At 39.7% G+C, this 25,207-nt stretch overlaps 1 protein-coding gene across 3 annotated transcripts in view; it reads left to right on the top strand.

The window, feature by feature from the left end:
* The window catches only part of FGF18 (fibroblast growth factor 18), a 142,690-nt gene that overhangs the window by 63,464 nt on the left and 54,019 nt on the right, over nucleotides 1-25,207 (top strand). For all 3 annotated transcript variants that reach the window (XM_026710379.2, XM_087918669.1, XM_087918685.1), the window contains one exon: nucleotides 8,394-8,574. In XM_026710379.2, the coding sequence (XP_026566164.2) occupies nucleotides 8,394-8,574 (181 nt within the window). The remainder of the gene's footprint in view (nucleotides 1-8,393; nucleotides 8,575-25,207) is intronic.

Raw genomic sequence — 25,207 nt, 5'->3', positions numbered from 1 at the left:
CTAATACATATCGATTTTACAGAGGACAATGTTGAAAAAGCACTAAAACCATCTCTATCTATTGGACCAGACAGAATATGTGCCTACTTCTTAAAAAAGCTATCCACTGCCATAGCCTAAGCATAATCTTTGAAAAATCTTTCAGGACCAGCTACTTGCCAAAACTATGGTCACAAGCCACAGTCATCCCCATCTTTAAAAAGGGAGAGCCCAGCCTAGTTGAAAATTACAGACCAATCTCTTTATGCTGTTTCACCTGTAAAGTCATGGAATCAATTATTAACCAATCCATTATCCTCCACTTAGAAACAAACAACCTACTCTCTAATAAACAATTTGGTTTCAGGAAAAAACTATCATGTAATCTGCAACTCTTACGTTGCAAAAACATGTGGACTATACAACTCAATTAGGGCAAAGCAATAGATGCAATCTACATAGACTTCTGTAAAGCCTTTGATTCAGTGGTACACGACAAACTACTCCTAAAACTAAAATCTTACGGTATCTCTGGACACCTGCATAACTGGGTAGAAACATTCCTGTCAAGCAGACAGCAAATGGTGAAAATTGGGAACGTCCTATCAAATTCTGTACGTGTCAACAGTGGTGTCCCCCAAGGCAGCGTTCTAGGACCAACTCTTTTCATAATCTACATAAATGACCTCTGTGATCATATTAAGAGCAACTGTATTCTCTTCGCTGATGATGTAAAGCTATTCAACACCACAGACAATACTGCTACCCTTCAAAAAGACCTTAACTATGTATCAGAATGGTCAAACAAATGGCAACTTCAAATCTCAACAAATAAATGCTCTGTCCTACATATTGGCAAAAAAAATCAGAAATAAAATACAGGCTGAATAGTCAAGACCTTGTTGATGATCCAAACTCTGTCAAGGACCTTGGTGTACTCATCTCAAATGACCTAAGTGCTAGAGCCCACTGTAACTACATAGCCAAAAAGGCGTTAAGAGTTGTTAACCTAATCCTATGTAGCTTTTTCTCTGGTAATATTACACTACTAAGTAGAGCATACAAAACATTTGCTAGACCAATACTCGACTACAGCTCATCAGTGTGGAACTCACATTACATATCTGATATTAACACAGTTGAGAAAGTCCAGAAATATTTCACAAGAAGAGTTCTCCACTCCGCTACTCGTTGTAGAATACCTTATGCCACCAGACTTGAAATTCTAGACCTAGAAAACCTAGAACTACACCGCCTTCGGTCCGATCTAAGTATAGTATATAAAATCATATATTGCAATGTCCTACTTGTCAATGAATACTTCAGCTTCATCCATAACAACACAAGAACAAACAATAAACACAAACTCAAGGTTAATCGCACCAAACTTGATTGCAGGAAATATGACTTCAGCAACAGAGTGGTCAATGTCTGGAATACTCTACCTGACTCTGTGGTTTCTTCCCCAAACCCCCAAAACTTTAACCTTAGACTGTCTACTATTGACCTCACCCCTTTCCTAAGAGGTCTGTAGGGGGCCTGCATAAGCCCACCAACGTGCCTACCATCCCTGTCCTATTGTTTCTTTTAATTTTTATTTTTCTTATATGTATCCATGTATTCATAACTATGTTTTTACTTATGCCTATTATCTTGTAAGCAATTGACAAAAATAAATAAATAAAATAAATATTCTGATATGACTTCTATGGAAATGCAGGATTTTTCTTTTAATATGTAGAAAGTATTAATAGTTACAAGGACAAGACCGAGCATGCTCCTGGTGTTGTTTAATGCACTGTATACTTAGTTCAAATGTGATAAAATAAAGCAAAGGTTAGAATGACTTAATTGTTTTGAATGTCATTCCAATTCGGAGAGGACCCGTTGGCTTATCTCCATCCTCCAAAGGTGCCCTTGTGTTTCTGTCCCATCTCATATTTCTAAATTCTGGCAGCTGAAGGGAGGTTTGTCCCAACAGTCAGCTGCTTCTTCCTGTTCAATTTCAGTTTCATCTCCTAAGTGCTTTTTACTTAGATTGCATTAACAAAGACTTTTCAAGGGAATGTCATTGAATTTCACTTACCCCAAAGCACTCCAATCAATGATGTTGCAGAGCAACTCAAATTAGATTCCAAATTGGCTCCAAAGAGAAACAATCAACAGTGATGAGAAGTTTTCAGGTAGGATGATACTGCATATCAGAATTCCAAACAATTGGTAAGGGGATGGTGTTACTGCCAAAGTCTAATTGATTCAGGAAAATGGAGTCCAGTTATTCTAGTATGTTGTCAGATACAATACTCCTTGAAATGTTCTCAAAGTTTGCAATCAATTGGATCCTCATCTAATGTGCATTAGATTCCTGTTATTGATGCTTATTGGAAGGATTTTTCAGAGCCAGTGATGAGAATTTGGATATTGTATATGTTATAGTTATGTTTAGATATTATAAATATAAATGTAACTGTTCAAGACAAAACTGGATGAAAGGTGCGATGAGAATGTTGAAAATTGATAACCCCCACAAAGGTAGTTAGTGCAACTGATGTGATGTTAGCTATATAGCTTACTTTATGTGCTTATGAATATAAAGTTCATGCCATAATTATTACAAGAATGTCATTATGATTCTCTTATAAAAAGGAAAAGGTAACAAGAAAGAATGTATAAACATGGGGATTTGCTTGTTAAGAATCCCTGGGAAAGCACTGCAGAATCTGACAGAAAACATATGAGATGTAACAATGAGTAAATTTTTGAGAGCAAGATATAGATTTTGTTCTACAGCAGTTCACTGAGAAACATATGAATGGGCAAAGAGAAGTTTATTGTTATTTAGGGAATCTACTGTATATCAGAAAGCAAATAAGTTTCTATTATGGAATACATTAGATAAATATGGAGTTGAGGGTTTGTGCTGAATTTGGTATGTAATGGAAATAACAAATATATTAGAATAAAATGAATATTTAGCAAATGGCTGTTTAATGTATTTATCAATAAATGTGTAAGGAATGCTCCTAGTGTTAGAAGTATATTGTTTGGCAGTATTAATGCATTTTTATATTTAGATGATACCTTGTTGTTGATTGAGAACCAAATTATTTGCAGGGGATGCTAGGTAATTTATATCACACAGTGAAGTGTATGGATCAGAAAATTTATATATTGAACACCAAGTTGTTTCAGTTTGACTGGAAAACAGAATGAACAATTGCACATTTTACATAACTGCCCCCCAATTAAAGCAAGTAAATGAATTTGTGTACAGTGGTAGAATGGTTACCAAACATAGGAAAATGAACAGAGAAATGTTAAGATGAACATATGCTAGTAGAAAAGTGATCTGTTGTATGGAATAAATATTTGTCAAAAGAAGTGAAAATTATTGTGACAAGAATGTGCTCCTATCTACTTGACAAATAAAAGTGAGACTTTGGTATATCCAGAAAATAATAAAAGTGAGTGTTATATGATGAAAGTGTGGGGTATTTGAGGAATGATAAAGTAAAAGAAATTGGATTAAGAATAAATGGGTGATGCAGGGATATTATCTAGCCAGCTTTTTTTTCCAGGCACCTCTCCACTTGCCTTTTAATAATACATAGTAGGCAGTGTGCTTAAAAGTGGGCAATGACACTGACCCATTCAATTGTGCCTAGTGTTATCAGCTCAGACGGTCCCCTGATTAAGGATGGGCTGGAATTATCCCCCCCCCTCCTGGAGATCCGAAAGGATGATACTGTGGGAAGTTAACTCTTGGTTTTGCTGTTTCCACTTCCCATGGCTTGGCTTGCTCTGCCTCTTGCCTGCTTAGGAAAAAGTGGTTAGATAATGTCCTTCAGACGATGAACAAATGTAGTCTGAGTGTAAAAGTAAGAGAGAATGAATCAGGATGGGATTAGAAAGGAACTATAGGAAGAGAGACTGAATGGAAAGGAAGAGAAAGAAAGAAAGAAAGAGAAGGAAGGAAAGGAAGAAAGGAAGAAGGAAGGAAGGAAGGAAGGAAGGAAGGAAGGAAGGAAGGAAAGAAAGAAAGAAAAAAAGAAAGAAAGAAAGAAAGAAAGAAAGAAAGAAAGAATATGAAAGTCATGACTAGATGGTGTTGATGACATTCCGAAAAAGAGCTGAGAAGTTTAAAGACAAAAGGAAATCGGTGAGGTAGGTGAAAACAAGGATGGTCTGCAATGAGAAGAAATGTATGGAAATACTGTATATTAGTGCACTGTGTTGATGTAAACCAGATTTTTGGTTGCCTGTCTTTAATTCCTGTCGTTCACTGCTTCTCATTCTTTGCCAGCACTTTGCATAACAATGATTACCTTAAAAAGAAATAGCAAGATGCATGTATAAGTATTGAAAAAGTGCCTTAACTTGGATGCTGATGGAGGCCTTTTCTAACTGGACCATTTTAACTGAAGACACTCAAGTCCGAAGCAGTTATTTTGCAAGGAAAGCATGCTACATTTCAATGATCCCTGTTAGCTTCATCCTTTCCTTGGAACTGAATGTAGCATTCAGTGCTGTTTGCCCTTTTGTAGGAGCAAAGGCACAATGTGGAAACCTCAGTTCTCACAACATCTAACTCTGAAAAGATCACAAAATCTAACTCTGTTGCTAGACTTTCCTGCACCAATCATATGTTGGTTGTCTGTGCCACATGTGCAGTTAAATTATAGAAATTGATATACATGATCTGCAAGAGGTTTCTTTTTTAGATTTAGTGGGGGGTTGTTTTGCAAAAAAATATATGGTGTCCTTGTGTTGTCACCGTTTTCCAAGAAGATGTTCCATGTTCACAAAGGTCCTATTTCTTGTTTCTTGTTATTTCATTTCTTTCTCTCTCACAATCTGAGGTTCTCACTGGTTGGGTTTTGAAACGTTACTTCTCACATTAGCAATCCTCTGGTTCTCCAGGAAATCTGGCAGGTTGAATTCTGCGATTTAAGGGTGCCATTGCTCTGTGTCTGACTATTGTCAAATAACTTCACAAGTTGTGTTCACCTAATTATAGAACCACTGGTCCTCTGAGGTTTTATTCAATCTGAGCAAATTGCTTTGACTCTGTTTCTTTTATCCCATTTTTGCTTCTTGTCTTCACTTTTAACCACTGCTGGCTTGTGCTGAAGCCATACCTGCGAGTCTAATACGGTGCTGAAATCTCTCCTCTAATTCCCCATTATTTTCCTCCTCTGCAAGAGAAGGTTCTGTTTTTCTTACCTCATTCTCAGGGTAGAATGAACTTGTGGTTGGTTACCAAAGGAGGACTGCTATTTTTTGTTCCTCATTTGCCTGCCAAGCTGCAGATTCCCAGGATGCCCTGGCTTCCTGGTGTGAAAAAACACCGGAGTGGTGTTTCCTCGTGAGACTGTCCATCTGGATTTAACTGAAGTGTGAGAAATCGCTAAAGCTGCAGACCATTTGGAAAAAAATACCATGCAATGGAAAAAAAAAGAACTCTTATATTAACCTTCCCTTTGATGACCTCATAACTATATTGTGCAAAAATTTCACACCTTCCCGCCTCTTCCCAGAATCTCAGCTATTTTTTCCCCCAATCGCACGATATAAAACAGTACCAATCTGATCTCTGATTGTCAGGTGCTTGCCCTTTTTCCTGCTTCTGGCTCTCCATTCTCCTCTGCGCTTCAACTCTTACGGTTTTGTCTTCCACAAAAAATCCAGCTGTATCTGTTTTGCACCATATTCCTTTTTGTGTTCTAAAAGCCAGAAACAGATGCCTGCTGAAGGCCTCATTTCATTCTGTTAACCAAAGGTTAGCTTAAGAATAATTTCTCATGCCACTAGGAAGACGTATAGATCAAGGAAACCTATGGTCTGTGTCAATTTTCTAACGGTCTAAAAACTTACATGATGAATGAGGGGAAAAAAAATCAAGTTAACAGGATGTTAGAAGAAAATTGTTGTTACTCAATCCACTGAGAAGCATTCTTGTTTCCTTTGTTTTGTGTGCATGCTTTCAATGAAAATAATGGAAAGTGGCAAGTATAAGATGAATTGAAGTTCCAATAGCAACCCGAATTCCACATTTTGAGAAATTAATATTCCCAGACTGTGATGACAAAATTGGCACATAAAGGTAGTCCTCGACTTACAAAAGTTCATTTAGTGACCATTTGAAGTTGCAACAAGGCAAAAAGTGACAGGACCATTTTTCACACTTACCACTATTGTAGCATCCCCATGGTTGTGTGATCAAAATTCAGATGCTTGTCAACGGACTCATATTTATGCCCCATGTGTCATGTGACCATCTTTTGCAACCTTCTGACAAGCAAAGTCAATGCGGAAACCAGATTCACTTAATGACGGTGTCAGTAACTTAACGGCTGCAGTGATTTGTTTAACAAATGTGGCCAGAAAAGTGGTAAAATGGTGCAAAACTCACTTAACAAATGTTTCATTTAGGAACAGAAATTTTGGGCTCAGTTGTCGTCATAAGTTGAGGACTACCTGTATTCATTGTTCCTCTCTGTCAGGTGCAAGTAAGACTTAAAACATAGAAAGACACAAAAATGTACAAGTTATTATTTGTATGCATGAGCCTATAGTAGTTAACTTCATTAGAGACACGTGTCATCATTAAATAGGATCTCTCTAGCCCATCTCTGATTCCATCAATGACCTCAACCCAGCAGTTTGCTGATGAAGGTTGCTGCAGTTAAGATTGGAAAAGAAAATGGTAGCAAATAATAATCTGTTATTTTTCAAGACACACCTGGAAAAAAAAAAAGAACTCAGGAAGCGGCTTTGCAAATTTTCTAATTGACAGAGTGGAAATCTGCCCAAACCATGAAAACAAAATAGTGATTACCCTACTTTCCAGACGATGGAAAGAGACATCTTAGATATTTCATGTTGACGTTGCTGAGATAATTTTATATGTTTGGAAGGTCATAAAGGAAATAATTACTATTAGGCTGGTGCAGCGTCTGGAAGTTAAAAGAAGTGTTTTTGGAGTATTAAAGGGACACGTTGCTTTACTTTTTGAAACCAGAAAGAGGCCTAAATGGAGAAACATTTAATTTTTAGAAATGAATCCCCTTTAAAGCAAAGACATCTGAACCCTTTTTGTATTCTTTACATTATTAAATGCTTTGGTAGAGTAAGGCAAGCCAAATGGTTTGTGTGAAGGCCACCCTCAGATTCCTATTCATTTGTTGAAAGCATTGCTATCCTTTTGCAGCTAATGAAAATAAAATATTCATTGTATTCAAGGTTACCTAGGATGGCCATTTTGACCACTTACGCATTCTTAAGAGAAAATGTAACATTAAAACGGGGGACAAATGAGGGTAGAGCTTTGCATAGCACTCATATATGCATATGAGCATTTGTTTCTTCTGTATAATTTTGGCAAGAATATCAAAACATGCATGAGATTTCAGTGTTCTTCTCAGATCTACCTAGGATTGTTGTGGGGAAAAAGGAGAGGAAGGAGCATCTTGAGTCTGGAATAAAATAAAAGTTTGATTGATTTTTAAAAATTGGGAGAGAGGCACTCATGACTCTGCATGCTCTTTCTCCTGCACAATAGGAGGCACATTTTTCATCATAAATGAACAGTGGTTCTTTCCCAAATTACTTGGAGTACATGTAATCGTTAGGCTCATCAAGAAATATAGTTGTGTTTGCTTTCATATTGAGTTGCTCTGTTTTATTTGTTTTTGTTTTGTTGGGCATGTAGTAGGTACTGGATATAGTGGACTGGATTTGCTTGATTTCACAACATAGTGATGTCAAAAGGATCCTGGAATAGGCTTTCTGGGGACCAAGCAAATGCACTGCTGGATGCTGGCATAAGGCTTGAATTGGGCTTCCTGTGGCTTCCTGGCCCTGCCATTCAGCACTGTGTGCCATGCTTTCAGATGGAATGAAAAGGAGCTTCAACCTAGTAACTTCTTCTCCAACAGAAACCTTGATGGGGTTCTGGAGACCAAGGGCATGCCAACCTTTCAAAGTAGTGCATAGAAAAAAACCAAAACTATGACGACCAACACTACCCTTATTTAAGGTTATCATAACAAAATATTGCAAGTGTGAACACATTTCTCCTCTTTCCTGCTTTTACTTTCCAGAGAACTTGGAAGATGCTTTCTCCAGTCCCATTCCATCTGTGGACTAAGATGTCTCTTATCTGGCTATTGCCATAGCTGCTGCAGCAGTTCCTTCTCCTATATCTCCAGGATATTCCCACAGTTGTAGCCAGTCCTCGAAACAAGTCAAATCAGCCTCAGCTCAACTTGCAGGTTCCAATAGCCAGCGTCAGTCTTAATGTCCACAAGCTTCTGAAAGTTGGTTAGGCAAAATATCAACTGTGCTACTTGACATCTGTGCATTGAACATGGCATCATCATTTATGGTTTGTTTTTCCTTGTTTTGAAAATTAGATGTTTGTTGCTGAAGAAAATGTGGATTTTCGGATACATGTGGAAAATCAGACACGAGCACGAGACGATGTCAGCAGGAAGCAGCTCAGACTTTATCAGCTCTACAGCCGAACCAGTGGGAAGCATATCCAGGTGCTGGGAAGGAGGATCAGTGCCAAAGGAGAAGATGGAGACAAATATGGTAAGAGAATTTTCTTCTATCTGCTATTCTTGGGTGTGCCTAAGGCATGGAGGTGATTCATTGGCTTCTCTGATTGGTCAAACTTGAATAAAATAAGCCAAGACAATGGACATACAGTGATCCTGTACCAAAATGAGAGGACCATTAGCTTGTTAAATATGAGGCAAATTATAAAAATAAAATAAAATAATTTTGCCTTATTTGTTGCTTAAATGGTCTAGGTCAGGGGTGTCAAACTCAATTTCATTGAGGGCTGCATCAGGGTTGTGTTTGACCTCAGGGGGCCAGGGTGGGCCAGCGTGACGCCATTCGTGTCAGGGGTGCCTGTGATGGGCCGACCACTCTGCCGGCAAAAATGGGCCCCCAAGCTCTGTTTTGCGCCACGATGGCCTCCTGTAGCCCTCTGTCAGTGAAAATGGAACTCAGGGAGGCCATCGCAGCTGACAATGGAGGCAGGGAGGAATTGTCCTTCCTTTTGTAAAAAAAATTCCTCATGATAATACTATGGGGTAAATGATAGTAAATGAGGCTCGTTGATTGAAACTCCTCTAGGAAACTTCGTGGCTAACTAAAAGGGGTTAAACAAAGGATCATCTTTTGGAAAACAAGCATCTAATCTGAATGTACCTCTTCCATGACTGTTCTGAGTCGATTGCATTACTTATATCAACCTACCTAAATTTGAGGTGAATGGGAAAATCCAACTTGCTGGTTATTATGTTTGAACTTCTCAGATTCTCCACTGGAGCAGCATGTCCTCAAAACTTCTAACATAGGAAAATGGTATGGTAGAAGAAGTTCATAATCAAAGTCCATCTATTATTCATGATTGGTTGAGGAAAAATGGAGGGGAAAAAAAGAGAGCCCAGATTCATCCCTTTAGTTTCAGTAGGATAAGAGGTGGAGATGAATAAAATACAGTAATGTTTATTTTACTGTATTTCTGGGTCAATCGATTATGAATATATTTTCAACTCAGAAAATTAGAACTCTAAAAAGTTAACCTATTCTTCCTGTTCTATGAGTAGTCCCTGACTTACAACTACAACTGAGCACGGAATACTGGTTGTTAAGTTATTGCAGTCATTAAGCAGGCCACTATATGATCTGGCTTTACAACCATTTTTATGATGGTTGTTCAGTGAGTCACCATGGTTGCCGCCATGGTGGAAAACATCAAAATTGCATTTTGTGATCATGAATCTGCAGGATGCTACAACTGGCCATAACTACAAGCTGGTTGCCAAGAGCCCACAATTCAGTCATGTGACCACAGGGGTGTGTATAGTCATAACTTTGAGGATGGGTTATAAGTAGGATTTTTTTTGCAATCCTTCACAACTTCAAATGGTCATTAAATGACTAATCGTTCAGCAAGGACCACCTGCATTGGTTCCTAACTTTGCAAATTCCAGATAAGTGGGCCAACTCCCAAGCTTCTTGCCCCAGTGTCTTTCATTGCTTTCAGCTGAGTGATGTACATCAAGGCACTGAAGGAGTTCGGCTTAGTAAAAGAGGCGCCTCGAGAATGGTAATGGTCTAGGTTGCACACAAAACCATTTTTCTGCTGCATGATAACTACTAAGGCATCACAGATGTAACACAGACTTAGGACCCAGCTATATTTTGCATTATACAAATTTTGCATTATACATATGTTTATATGACAGGGGTGGGCAATATTTTGCATTATACATATTTTGTGTTATACAGGTAGCCCTCGCCTTACAACAGTTCATTTACAACAACGTTCAGAGTTACAACAGCACTGGAAAAAAAGGGACTTATGACCATTTTTCACAGTTATGACCTCTGCAGCATTCCTGGGATCACATGGTCAAAATTTGGATGCTTGGCAACCGACTCCTATTTATGATCGTTGCTATGTCCCAAGGTTGCGTGATCATTTTTTGTGACCTTCTTATAAGCAAAGTCAGTGGGGAAACCAGATTCACTTAACAACTGATTTACTAACTGATTTACTAACTGCAGGGATTCACTCCACAACTGAGGCAGGAAAAGTGGTAAAACAGGGCAAAACCCACTTAACAAATGTCTCACTTAGCAATAGAGATTTTAGGCTCAATTGTGGACGTAAGTCGAGGACTACCTGTACATAGGTGTATATGGCAGGGGTGGGCAATCTGCATCCCTATGCCCTTGTTTTATAGTCCGGTCTCCTGAGCCCATAAGATTATCTAGTTGAGATATAGTAGCATACTGCTGGTACAGGGTATTCTTATTTTAGTTTAAGTAGACAAGAAGTTATATGGGGTCCATACTGTACTTCACTAGGTCATTTTCAATCCCATTGGCTGCATTGGTACAGCATATTAGACTTGGTTATCTTTTGTTCTTAAGTTCAAGAGTTTTTCTGCGAGAACTGCATTCTTGTCAAAAGGGGTCTGTACTTGGTGCACCACAGGGAATGCAGTTATGTTTCCCCCACCCACTGAAGTGATAGCTATTTATCTATTTGCAACATTGCATACTTTCAAACTGCTGGATAGGCAGGAACTAGGGACTGAGTGACAGGCGCTCACACCATCTCATGGAATTGGGCTTGAAGTGCTGGAGTGCAGACCATTTCTGGCCAGCAGTTCTACCGTCATTAAGCCACTGTGCCACCGCTTCCCCAACCAAAACATTTAAAATTGTCTACTTGAATTCTGTTCAAACTAGGCGCAGATCTGCATACTGTTTGGAATTCAGTTTGGGGGCTGATAGAAAACATTGTTAGGAAAACAGCTCTATTTTATTCGGGCTGATGTAGAAGGTGCTGACTTTAACTGGGGCCAAATTTGATATTCAAAAATCCATGCCTCCAACGACATACACAAATATTTGTCAAATTTTAAAAAACAAACTGATATATTTCAAGTATTGGTAGGCTGAAGCGGAGGATTTATTATACTGTGATCCTTTACATTGAAAAAAAAGTATTTATAACTTTTGTGAGAGTTTGATCTGTCTCATAAGTGATCCCAGCAGTTGAGTAACTTCAATATTTAAAAAAATTATGCTACACTTAAACAATTAGGGTTTATTTAGAAGCATACTTTTTTTTTTGCCATCAAACAGACATGGAACATTCTTGTAGTAGATTTGATTCTGAACTCTAATCAGAAAACATTACAACAATATATTGAACTGAGTGGTGTAATCATTTTGATAGATGGCTTTTAAACTAAGATCCATTTAATTGGTTATTAATCAGGCTATGTCTAGACTGATAATGTGAAAGATTCTCCAAATATTTCATATTGGTGAGATGCTGAGTGTTCCTGAAGTGCTTTTAGATCATGGAGAATGGAGAGGGGGGATTATGTCTGGACAGGTTACTTAAAAAGTAGCTGCCTATTCATCAACTAGATTTAAATCTTGCAATTCTGTACAATGCTTTTCCCACTTGACTATAACAATGTGAAGTGGTTGACTAATTCTCTTGCACACACTGACTTTTAAAAAGGAAAAGGGTGGGAAATGGAAGGTAAAAGATTCACATTACATGGTATCTCACACTGATGGAAGAGATAGGAGAGGCAGCCGTATGTAAGCTGAAACACTGGGTTTTCAGCACACAAAAGCAAGAGGACATTCTATACTGTTTGTTCTCTCTTTGTGTGCAGTTCATTTACAGGGCTGGTCTTGCTTTGGGGTAGAAAAAAAGGCTTTATTTGTGTTTCATGGGTGGGAGATTCTATTTCAAAGTATGGGGCTTGCCTGTTATGTTGAAAGGTAATGTTAATGTTTCCTGTGTGCCAGGCAGCATTGTGTTATGCGCAGTTGAACTCTGGATCTGAATGGTTTCCTGAGAGCCAAAACAAGGGGCAAATGATAAATTATAGAGAGGTGACATTCACATAATATAGGACAGGATGCAGAGGTGAAATTGACGGATTTGGAATTCTGGATAATGAGTTTGATCAGGTCCAAGCTGTAGCTCAGGAGGGAGCACATGCCTTGCATGCAGGAGATTTCTGGTTTACTCTCAGCATATCTAGTTACAGTAAACAATACTGAAGCTGGTGGGCCAGTTTACTAACATAGTGCAAGGCAGTTTTCTATGAAACACTTGTACTCCGATATTATAACTAATTGGCTTCTTAACAACTGAACACTTAGGTGCTAGGTGGTGGTTTTTGCTGTTATGTGGAATAGAATGTATGGTTTCCTAGCTCTCAGAGTTTTTTTTTCTCCCTATCTTGCTGGGGAATAGCAGAATTTTTAATACGTCTTTTTGGAGCATTAGTCCAAGACATCTATGGTGATTCTCAGTCATCCAGGTCGTGATTGTCCCAAAAGTGCTTTTTTTCAAAAGGCAACTGGACTTGGTTTCTTCTTGGATGAGAAGCAAAACCTCTTCAAGGAAAAAACAAAGTCCAGTTGCCTTTTGAAAAAGCATTTTTGGGATTAGTCCAAGACATTTTCCCACCACTACATAGTACCCTCCAGATGCAATGGACTTCACTATCAACTCTGATCAACTTAAGATCCCAGGATGATCTTAAAAGCAGCTAGTGGACAAAGAAACCACAATACAGAAGTAAGGATTCCTTCTTTCTTCTCTTGGAATAACTTAACTGGATGGGCATAGATTGATAGTCATCTCTAACAGAAAAAATGGCTATGCATTCCTAGTCCATCTTTTTTGAGGAAAGATCATTCCTATACATGCTATTTATGCTTCTTTTCCAACAGAAACACTCTGAAGATAGCTAAGTGTGTGCAAAAATAGTATATCCCAATGTATGTTAGAACACATTTATAATCCAATGTTTAAAAATAACACTGAAGAAATGAAGGGCATTCCATGGCATTAGAGCCAGAAGAGTCTAGTGTCTGTATCAAATATTGACCTGATCGACCGCTATGACTTGCTGAATCCTGATTGCAGTGTTTCTGCTTGTCAAATTTAAAACTTATTTGCCTTTTATAACCTTGCATCATATTCAGTTTAAACTTCTGAATGTCTTTTAATAATCCTACCATTGGCTCAAGGTTGATTCAGCCTTCCATCCTTCTGAGGTTGGTAAAATGAGGACCCAGATTGTTGGGGGCAATAGACTGGCCCAGAGAGGGCTGCAAAGCACTGTGAAGGGGCATATTAGTCTAAGTGCTATTGCTATTGTTATTGCTATAAAGCAGTTATTTTATATTTCTGATTATTTTTGTAATTTTCTTGTAAGTACCACTTATGCTGATCATTGCTACATTCATTTTTGTTCCTGTTTGCCCAGCATTTCATTTTTAACATTTTGAATGTCAACCTCTCTTCTTTTTAGTTCTTAGGAGGTGACCTTTTTCCAGAAAAATGTAGTGTGTCCTCAACACTGCAACCTTTGTACTAAAATATATATATATATTTCAACTTGCAAAGCTATTGTACGGTGACTTTATATTTTTTGGAATATTTGTTTCTGGAGTAGATTCCTCTAATGCTCCATAACTATTTTTTGTTTTGTTTTGCCAGACAAATTGTTTCTGAAACTTCCCATTCTCAGTTTATGAGACAAAAGTAGATTTCAAAAGCGGAGTTATATGTTCAGCAGACTGTGGTTGGCTTGATAGAATCACGACAAGCTGCAGGTGGGGTGTTGCATGTGTTAATGCTCCCCCAGGAGCTTGATTCTGCTGATGCTGTGATTTTATATTGTGAGGCTAATCTCTGTGTTAGAAAAAGTAATTTAAGTAGGGGTTGCAATGAGAAAGGAAGAGTTCTGCTAGTAAGTTTCTTCAACCATGCATGCAAATAAGATTAGGTAAAGCTTTCTAAATCCTTCTATATAATGGAAATATTTCTCGACATATAAAGTTGCCTCGTAGTGAGCCGGTCCATTAGTTCACGTAACCCAGCAATATCTCCAGTGACTAACCATAGCCCCTGAAGACAGGGATGGGCAACATTTTGGAGAGTGGATAGAAAGACAGAGGGCTGCAGTGAATAGCTGGTAATGTCATGTCCACATTTAAGTGGGCAATGCCTGGTTTTTCAAGGTAGGATTTGGAAATTGGTGTTTATTTTCTTTATTATTTTAGATGCGTAAAGGAAGTCTGAGGGATTATACTTTCCATTTTTCTGTGGGGGTGGGTGGGAATGCAGAAAACGGTACTGTTATGTATTGGTCAGTGCATGCTTCTGGGAGGCTCAGATAGTCATAAAAAAAGAGGTTCCTAGCGATGTTGTGGACTGAATCAAGAAGTAAAATGGAGAGAAAGTCTAAGCTATTTATTGAACGATCTTGTAGATTGTTAGCAAGACGTAGCATTTTGGAAGGCCTGTGACTGAGCAATCCTGATTATGGAGTTTGTTTGTGAGATTAATCCATGGTAGAAAGACCATCAAGATGTCCTACATGGGAAGAAGGCGGAGCCTCCTTGCTGACGGACCGTAGATCATGACTCTCTGCGGCTATGGTCCATGCTCTTTTGTTGGGGAGCCCCGATCATTACGATTAGGGGCTGAAGCTGCCTTGGAGAGGCGGTGGAGTAAGGGGAAGCCGCAAGTCTGGTTGAGGGGAGCCGCATCTTCCCCCTCCCCAGGCTTGGTCTTTTTCCCACCGAAGACAACTGCAGTGGTGGTTTAAAATGGCCACCCCGAAGTGGAGGAGTCAGCTGGATTAAGATTTGTGCAGGAGGGAAGAAAGAGGTGGATAACATCTGAACCGGGACAACTGGGCAATACAACTAAACAAAAGTACCCTGGGATTAAGGTAACATGGAATTTTTAAGAAAAGAAAAGTGAGCGGAGAAATTACAAAGGGACAGGAAAAAAGAAAGAAATATATTTTTGACAGCTAGGCGGGGCTTTGAACAGGGAAAGGAAGAAGCTGGAACTAAAGATTTAACTAAATTGGGCTAAAATATTTTGGCAATAAACAGGCATAAAATAAAGCTGGACTTAAGACTGTCAAAAAATAATAATAATAAAGTTTACAAATTGGAAACTAGATTGTACTGGAATATTGGGGTTTGAAAAACCCTAAATAAAAAAATTGGGGAAAAAGGTGAAGACTTTGTATAATGGAGAGTGCCACCTTTTGACAAAAACTTGAGCTCAAACAAAAGGGAAAGCATCCTGTTTCTGCATGAACTTGTGTGGATATAACATTAAAGAAATATTGAAACAAAGTAAAAATCTTAGAAAGTGAAAGCAGAACCAGAATAAAGAAAAAAGCAAGGAAAGATTGATTGGGATTGATTGATGTTTTTGGTATAGACCCTGGGCTGGAATAATTGAGAGCTTTAGAAAATTGAAAGAAGAAAGAAGGAAAGTAAAAGTTTTTTGTGTGGACTTTAACAATCATAAAATGTACGAGTGTGTAATGATGATATCTCTTCGGGAATTAAAAATGGAACTTAAAAATATGAGAGAATTACTACAGGCAAGAGGAGAATCACTTTGCTCTGTCTTAGAAAAAATGGCAATGGCAAATGAAGAACAAGAAGAAAGAGCTTCAGAGGAGGAGGAGTCGACTCAAGGAGAATTTTTAATAGACAATTAACACAAAGAACACTACAAAGAAGTGGGGAAAGAAGGAAGGTTAAAAAGTTGAGATTTAAGAAGGCAATCAAAAGGGGGAATACCTGTGAAGTCTGGAAAGGCAGAAAGACCCAGCAGAAAAGGGGAAAGGAAGATATTAAGAAAGAGAGATATATAAACTGGAATGAGAAAAGATATGGGGAAAAGAGGGGGAGGAGATAGCAGTAAAAAACAGGTGCATGAAATAAAGAAATACGGAAATAGTAAAATGTTGAAAAGAAATTATTTTTTCAGAGATAATGGTTGATGAATTAAAAAGGGGATTCTGCAGGGTGACAAGGGGTAATAAGAATATTTCTGCAATTAAAAATATTTAGAAAATAGGATAATATAGATACTAATAACTCTTATTAAAAATTAAGGGGGGAAAATATGCTGCGGAATCAAAATGAAAAGATGTAATGATTATTATTGTAACTTCTTAAAAATAATGGTTTATTGGGAATCAAGATGAAGGAATAAAGGTATATTTTAATCATTGAGGTGTCACACTCAAAGCAGTAAAAGGGGGGAAACCTATACTTGTTTTTTTTTAGTGTTAAAATTTGTATTAATCTAGAATTTATAAAAAGAATGTGTAATGGAAAGGGAATATGACAGACTAAAGAACCAACTAAATTAATAAGTTAATATAGACTATTAAAAGCAAGGAGAGACATTGGTAACCTTATTATTATTATTATTATTATTATTATTATTATTATTATTATTATTATTAGGCAAGCACATATTGTTTATCTTTATTTTTAAAATAAATATTAAAGGATTATATTTGAAATAATTGATATGAAACAAAAAGATGTTTCGATTGAGATTAATGAAAGAGGCCGGAATTAATGTGTTTGTTTCTCTCCTTACTGAAAATTTGGAATGGAAAAGGTAATAATAGAATTAAGTATGCATATATGAATGTATAATTGGTCTCATATTTGTATGTAAAGGTGATGACCCAGAAATATGTTGTCCACTAAAAAGAGATTTTTATTTTTAATGTGAAAAACTGAATAAAGTTTTGTTAAAAAAAAAAAATTCCTACATGTTTGCCGATTTAGAAAGAATAAGGGATATAAAAGGAAGGGACAGTAGATTGGTTCTTTTTTCTATTCCTAATGCATAAAATATTTAAGAAAAGAAGAGAAATTGCCCTGCTGAAGAGATCCAACATGTGAAGGTAATACTCAGCCTAAGAGCAAATTGGTTAGCCAAAGACAAGCCTCCTTTTCTGCAAGCATCAGTTCAGTGAAAACTATTTAGAAACTAGTATTTCTTCCTAAGAGTTAGCTGTACCGCAAGCAGCCTGACGGTTCTGGATCACCAGACAGCTCTCTCTGAACTGCGACTCGGATCTATAATTTATTTAGTGGAACCAAAAGGGATGGCAGTTTTTTCTCTTTCAAGCCAAATATTTCTGCTTGTACTCGTCTTCCCTTCAGAGTCTCTCAGTAGGACAAAATAACTTTTAAAAGACCTTCTCTCTCCCCCCCCCCTATTTTATCCTATCCTACATCTTCACAACCATTTATTTTCATAAAGTTAGCCTGGGGGGCAGTGATGACCTCAACATAATAATGATCGCTCGTGGTGGCAGCTGTACTTTCACAGGGGGGTGGGACCCAGAACTGAACAAGGGCGAGCTTGCGTCTGGGCCGGTGTTCTCCCTGCGACAATCCTCACCCCCATCTCTCTGAGCACATTTCCGTGGTGTGGGTGTTTGGCAGGATTTTTCTTTGAAACTGGCTACAAAGAAGTTGGGAAGGAATAACTGGGCAGCAGCAGGAATTAGAAGCAGGGGTGAACAAGGCAGGCTGCTCCATTGAACCACAGAAAGCCATGCAAGCAGGACCTCCCAGGATTCTCTGGGTTAGAGGGAAGGACTCAATTACCATCACCTTGGATCCTGTTCTGAAAGGTTCAGCAACCATTTAAAATGTGCCGTAATCATCTTATTTGAAACATCTGTGCTCTTAGGAGTTCGTTCTTTATTTAAGTTCGTTTGTTTTGCATTTTTGCAGATACTTTCAAGAAACTAAGGCGGGTGGGGAAAGGAGCACTTTCTTAGAAGAATTCTATTTTGAACATTGGCTTTTGGCCCACTGATGTTGAATGGTAATGTTTTTGTGTCGTTCCCCCCCCCCCCATGCAATGACACATATCTAAGAAATGGGCCAGCCCATTTCTCACAAGAAGAAAGGAGGCCAAGATAGGTTGTTTTTTTTTTAAAGAGGCAGACCCATCACAGAGCAGAGACTGCCAGCTGGCTTGTCATTTGCATCTATGTCTTTAAAAATGGGTTGGGCTCCTGCCTGGATTACATTTGTTTTATCAGGCATTACATGTGCACAGTAACAATGCAACATGTGAAAGAGCCCCCACCTGTCGCCCAAAATTGTCCCGGGTCAGTGTGACATGAGCTTTTGTACAATACATGTGGATGCTGTTTATTTCTTCATTGAAACTATTTAGTGGCAGTGCTAAAGTGAATTATGAGATCTTCAGATTGCCTAATTTTAGAGGCCAGCTTTGGAAAGAGGAACTGGATGTATGTGTCAGTCCCAGGAGGCATGTTGTGACATGGAGCCAACAGGGAGGTGTGAAGTGCCAAGTCCTACATGCAGCTTTGTTGCTGCAGCTGAGCCTAAAAACAGGCTTGGTAGGGTCTGACAGGCACTTTCCGTCTATCTCATCAAAACATGAGATATCCCCAAATGAGAGATTGTTCCTTTCTGTCCTTTTATTGCCCAAAGCACTTGTGACATGTGTGGAGAATCGAGAAACTTTTATCAATTCCATCCACTTCTGTTGATCAAAGGCAGATGTATTTTCTGATCCTTGTCTCTAATAAAATCACAAGTCCTTCTTTTTTTGGCCTTTAGAAATTGTTTTCTTCAAGTATAATCAAGAATTGATAGAATTGTCATTCCCATATATTCAATTTCCTTCTCCCTAGAGAAGGAACTAAACTGTACTTGCATGTAATACATTACACAGAAATGCACATTGACATGTCTCTGATTTTTGATGTAGTATTCATAGAAATGTGCAATTCTGGGATGTTGTCCTAACATAAGCAGAGGGTTAGTCATAGCACTGATGTTCAGCAGATATTTACTTATTCTAATAGATATTATTTTGTTCTTTATTAGGTTACAGAATAACCAGGCAAAATAGCATTTATTTACTTTCAGTCCTGTTGCCTTATGGCCCGAATAGGGTATTACATCTTATTAAAATAACTGGTTAATACTGGTGCTGCAGACCCTCCATGGGTCACCAGTAGCTTTCTGGATGCAATTCAGGGTGAAAATTTTAGCTTACAGAGTCAGATATGGCTTGGCTTATGAGTACCTACGAAGTACCTATTTGGCCTAGTATTGGCCTGTTTGGTGCATATATTTATGAGGTGTGAAGGTAGCAGAGACTTGCAGATAATGCTTTTCTTTCTTTGTTCTTATTTTAACAAACAGTCTTTTTGAGGCTAATTTAGTGTCCACTCTGATGGCTTTCTTGAATTTATTAAAAACTGAATTGTTTTCACAGAATGTTTGGGAATGGATGAATGAGAAAACCCTTTTGGTTGCTTTTTGTTTGTGTGTGTGCCTTCAAGTCAATCTGGACTCTTGGATGACTGCCTGTTCAAGTGGTAAGTTCAGGACGATCTGTGTACCATTATCCTTAATGAGAACTCACATTACCTTTGGTCTTTCAAATCAGGGGAGGACAAGTTATTTTATGATAACTAAATAAAGCAGATACTTCATGCAGTTGTTTTCAGCAATGAAAAAGATTGGACAATGCAGGAAAATATATCCCTATTTTTATTTGTGAGAAATTTAGAAGAGTTGGTTGTTACCCAGCTACTGTAGATAGTTGTCCTTGACTGATTGGCTGAACTCAAAAAAAGGCAGAATCAGACTTATGTCAGTCACTTGGATGGAAGGCCACTAGGAAATCTCAAGGGATTGGGCTTGACTTGGAAATAAAAAAAAAAAAAACTCAGAAAAAGGCACTTCTGTGTTGTTGCCAAGAAAGCTACATGGATGTGTTTTTAAAGTCACCAGGAGTTGAGTTCAACTTGAAGGAGACTTTACTTTTATGATGTTGCTGGCATTACAGGTCAGTCATATTTTTTATGGCATCCTCTCCCTTCTGTTCAGTCTTGTGTTTGTCTTGCAACTTGCCAAATTTCTCCCCAAAGGCAGACAGATTGCTCTATGAAATCCTGATCTGTTATTTTTGTATAATACATTTAAGCACAGGGGTTGCCAAAATATACCTATCATTTTAAATCAGACTTCCCCAGCTACTCTACTTAGGTTAGGATGACAAGTCCCAGAATTCCACTGGCTTTGAATTCTGGGAGTTGTATTTCTAACGTATACGGTGGCAGCAAGTTTCAGTGGTTTTAATGAACTTACTCAGCCCTAAAGTTAGGAAAAATATGGCTCCAAATGTTTTAAGGATAATTAGTCTTTTTCGGGAGGGGCGCAATGGCTCAGCAGTGAAAGATGCTGAGCTTGTCAGCTGGAAAACTGACAGTTTGGGTTTGAGACTCAATATCACTGCATAAAGGGGTGAGTTCCTGTTCCTTACCCCAGTTCCTGCCAATCTAGCAGTTTGAAAGTATGCAAATGCAAGTAGATAAATAGGTACCAATACAGTGGGGAGGTAATAGCATTCCGGATGCCTTGGCGCATAGTCATGCTGGCCACATGACCACATAAATGTCTTCGGACAATGTTGGCTTCCACAGCTAATAAATGGAGATGAGCACCGTTTCCAAGAGTCAGACATGACTGAACAGGAGAAACACTTTTTAGTTCATTTTCATTCACTATTTTTATATGCCTCTGTCTCTGTCTATAATGCTTTGTGTTGATTTGAGAGCCCCCTTAAAGAATTGTAGGCTAAAAAAAAATAGGACCCCATCTGTGACTCATTTAAGTGGAAGAGAGACAATGGAGCCAATAGCAGTTCCAGTTTAGATAGTCAATACAAATATTGTTAGTGTAGTGATTGATCTTGCAAGGAGCTTTATAACAATGTGAATGGCTATCCCCTGAAGACTAGTCAATATAATATTACAGCACCTTACTATGGCCCAGTTATTTCTTTGCAACATCATCCCAGCTGCTCTTCTGAAAGCTTCTAGGACAGCTCTGAAAGTTGTCAGAAGCTTCCATGAATGCAGTTATAATTTTTGTTATAGTAGTGGGTTTTCTTTACTGTAGTATTTACTTCGTTTTAGCATAATAGGTGGGGACTGGACCTTTACTGAATCCATCATGTGAAGCAGGGGTGGGATTCTACCAGTTTGCACCTATTCGCTAGAACCGGTTGTTAACATTCTAAGCAGTTTGGAGAACGGGTTGTTAGAAGAAATTACTGGCCTAATCCTGTAAGAAAGGCAGGAAGGAAACATTCTGGTGTTGCTTACAGAAACCGCCTTTTCGTTAACCCTTATTACATTCTTGGCAGGACTAGACTTCCTGTTTCAGGAACTTCTCTGGAGTTTTTTCCCCCTCCTTTGCTGGTACTTTGCTTGTGTGTAGTGACCATTCAGAGTTACAATGGCACTGAAAAAAGTGACATGACCATTTTTCACACTTACGACTGTTGCAGCATCCCACAATCATGAGAGGCCAGGCGAGGAGATGGGTGCCTCGATGTGAGTGTTATTGAGTTGGCCACACCCAGCCAATAACATGACCATCAAGCCACACCCACCAACTAAGCCACACGCACAGAACCTGTTGTTAAAAAATTTGAATCCCACCCCTGATGTGAAGGTGGAGGAGGCTTAAATACCCTCCAATCCTTTTCCATATGTACAGTCATAAAAGACAACAACACATCTATTGGTGCCAGTACAGTCTTTTTCATTTCCAAATCTCTGTGTGTGTGCATGCACGCGTGTGTGTGTACAGCTGGGGAAGAAGAGTGCTTGAGAATCTTTTTTGCTAGTGGCAATCACAAAGAGAATTTGCATCTTTTAACTCGCGGGCGCTCACGCCTGGCCCCGAGCTGTGCGGCAGAGGGGAAGCCCGGAGCACCGCCGGGTCGCCTCCTCCAAGCAGCCCACCTGCCCGCCGGGCTTCCCCTCCGCCACGCGGCTCGGGGCCAGGCGCAAGCGCCCGAGAGGAAAAAGGAAGCCGCAAGTTGCTGGGAAGTTGCTTGGGTTTCCAGGGCTTCCAGGCTTAAACTTTGCACAGGCAATGTTTGCAGGTGGGAGCGTCTTCCCGCCGAGGAGCGGGAAGGGTTCCACCTGGTGGGTGGGCGGGCTGCTTGAAGGAGGCGACCCAGCGGCGCTCCGGGTTTCCCCTCTGCTGCACGGCTTGGGGCCAGGTGCGAGTGCCTGCGAGGAAAAAGGAAGCCGCAAGTTGCTGGGAAGTTGCTCGGGTGCTGGGAGCAGGCTTTTAAAGTGCTGCCTGAGCAGGATCGCCGAGCTGGGAAATGGAACACCAAGGCAGGGCAAGGCTCCACCAGCAGCGGCCTAGCTTTAGGTGGCTCCAAGCAGCCTGCTCCAAGCAGCATGCCCGCCCGCCCACCGGGCGGAACCCTTCCCGCTCCTTGGCGGGAAGACGCTCCCGCCTGCAAATTTTACCTTTGCAAAGTTTAAGCCTGGAAGCCCCGGAAAAAAAGGGGGGATCGGCGGGGACTCATCTTTGGAGAGGTCGCACTCGAAGGTGATTTCGAACTCCCAGCTGAGGCCTTTGCAAAGTTCTTTTCTTTCCTACCCTGAGAGGACTCCGCACTGTTTTGCAGCTTTGGGGGCCACATGGCACAGGGCAATACACCACGCCCAGCGATTTTTTTTCAGGGGCGGGCCGGATTGGACAGACCAATGGGCCGGATGTGGCCTGCAGGCCGTAGTTTGCCCACCCCTGCTATAGATGTACTTTCATGGACCACTGAAAGGAGGAAATGGCTCACATGCTTTACTCAAGAGTGTGATAGGCAACAGGCATTTAAGGGACTGCCAGAAAGAAAGGGGGGAGGATGTATTTTCCAAAGCACCAGGAAGCAAACAAGAAGCAATCAATGGAAACTGGACAAAGAGAGAAGCAACCTAAAACTAAGGAGAAACTTTCTGACAGTGAGAACAATTAACCAGTGGACCTGCTTGTCCCCAGAAGTTCTGGGTGCTCAATCAGTGGAAGTTTTTAAGAAAAGACTGGACAGCCGTTTCTCTGAAATGGTATAGGGTTCCCCCTAAAGTCCCTTCTAAGTGTTATTCTGTTATTCTGACACCTTTCCCAGGACCTCTACTCAGAGTTTGGCATCCTCACTTTTCCTGCCTGAGCAGGGGGTTGGACTAGAAGACCTCCAAGGTCCCTTTAAACACACATGTGTTTAGGCTCTGGACTATAGACATTGAATGCATGTAAACCCTGAAAAATATGTGGTAGCCCTGTGCAAAGGAAAGGCAGTAGAATCACTCTGGTTGTAGGGACAGTGTAAAATATTAGCACATGATAAATAATGGAACAATTAAAAATAATAGCACAGAGTTTTCTCTGTCTATCTCTCTCTCTCTCTCCCTTCCTATTTCTTTTTCTTTCTTTCTCTTTCTTTGTCTCTTTCTGTCTTTCCCTTCCTTCCTTCCTTCCTTCCTTCCTTCCTTCCTTCCTTCCTTCCTTCCCTCCCTCCTTCCTTTCTCTCTCTCTCTCTCTCACACACATACACACCACACACACTCTCTCCCTATTTCTTTTTCTTTCTTTATCTCCCTTCCTCTTTCTCCCTTCCTCTTTCTTTCTTTCTTTCTTTCTTTCTTTCTTTCTTTCTTTCTTTCTTTCTTTCTTTCTTTCTTTCTTTCTTTCTTTCTTTCTTTCTTTCTTTCTTCTCTCTCTCTCTCTCTCTCTCTCTCTCTCTCTCTCTCTCTCTCTCTCTCTCTCTCTCTCTCACACACACACACACACACACACACACTCCCCTGTCAGCCATCATTCCCTCTCACTCCAGCCACTTTACTCACAAGGGGAAACAAATCCAGCATTGGGGAAGTTTTGCAAGTTAATGAACACACATTTGTACAGCTCATTCAAACTTCTCTGTGGCTGGATTTCCTCCCCTCCACCCTTCATTCCCTCTCACTCCAGGCCCTTTACTCACAAGGGGAAGCGATACTTCTAGTGTCCATGAAGAATCCAGTCTTGGAGCAGTTTTGCAGCTTAACGGACCGCTGCTCTGCCCACAGTCATGTGTTTTCAAGTGGCTGCTTGAAAATGCATGGCTAGGGCGGAGGAGCAGTCCTCCTTTAAACTGAGGCGAGTGAGCATCGGGCTGGCAGGGCAAGCGAGTGAGTGGAAACCAGGCGACCGGGTTGGGGGCGTGGCCAGCCTGATGTTGTGACTGGTTCGGCAACCCACGCCAAATTCTTGCTATCGGTTTGCCCGAATAGGTGTGAACCGGCTGAATACCACCTCTGGTGCGTGCATGTTGGGTCTGGTGTTATGTGAATTTCATTGTATATATAATTTGTACACACGTACAATGACAATAAAGAATTCAAATTCAAATTCATCTGAAACTAGAGTGAAACAAATCAGAAAGTCGCTGTATATTAGAGCTGTGGTGGTGTAGTGGCTAGAATGCAGGACTGCAGGCTAACTCATTGCTCACTGCCAGGGTTTTGATCCTGACCAGTTCAAGGTTTACTCAGCCTTCTATCCTTCTGAGGACCCAGGTGGTTGCAGGCAATATGCTGATTCTGTAAACCGTTTAGAGAGGGCTGGAAAGCACTGTGAAGTGGTATGTAAGTCTAAGTGCTATTGGCTATTGCTGTTATACAAATAGTATCTATTAAAAATTAAGTCATCCATTATCATAGCTTTCCCAATTTTTCCACAGATAGCTACTTTGTACAAAACTAATACCCACCTGGCAGTGATAGTCATTACAACTGGATTAGCAATACTCATTTCAAGTGCAGAAAAATACACTGTATTTTCTACCCAGTGAGCATGCAGTGCTAAAAAAAGAAAGGCCAAAAAAAAGGTCTTTGCATTCTCTTTCAATGAAGCTTGTTGGACCTGTAATTCATACACTTCACATTTTATCAAAAAGCGAAACCTCAAGATGAATTCGCAA

Source organism: Pseudonaja textilis, chromosome 1 (genome assembly GCF_049901715.1).
Source record: "Pseudonaja textilis isolate UNSWEBS1 chromosome 1, rPseTex1.2, whole genome shotgun sequence".
Taxonomy (NCBI): domain Eukaryota; kingdom Metazoa; phylum Chordata; class Lepidosauria; order Squamata; family Elapidae; genus Pseudonaja; species Pseudonaja textilis.
This window is presented reverse-complemented; position numbering and strand designations above follow the sequence as displayed.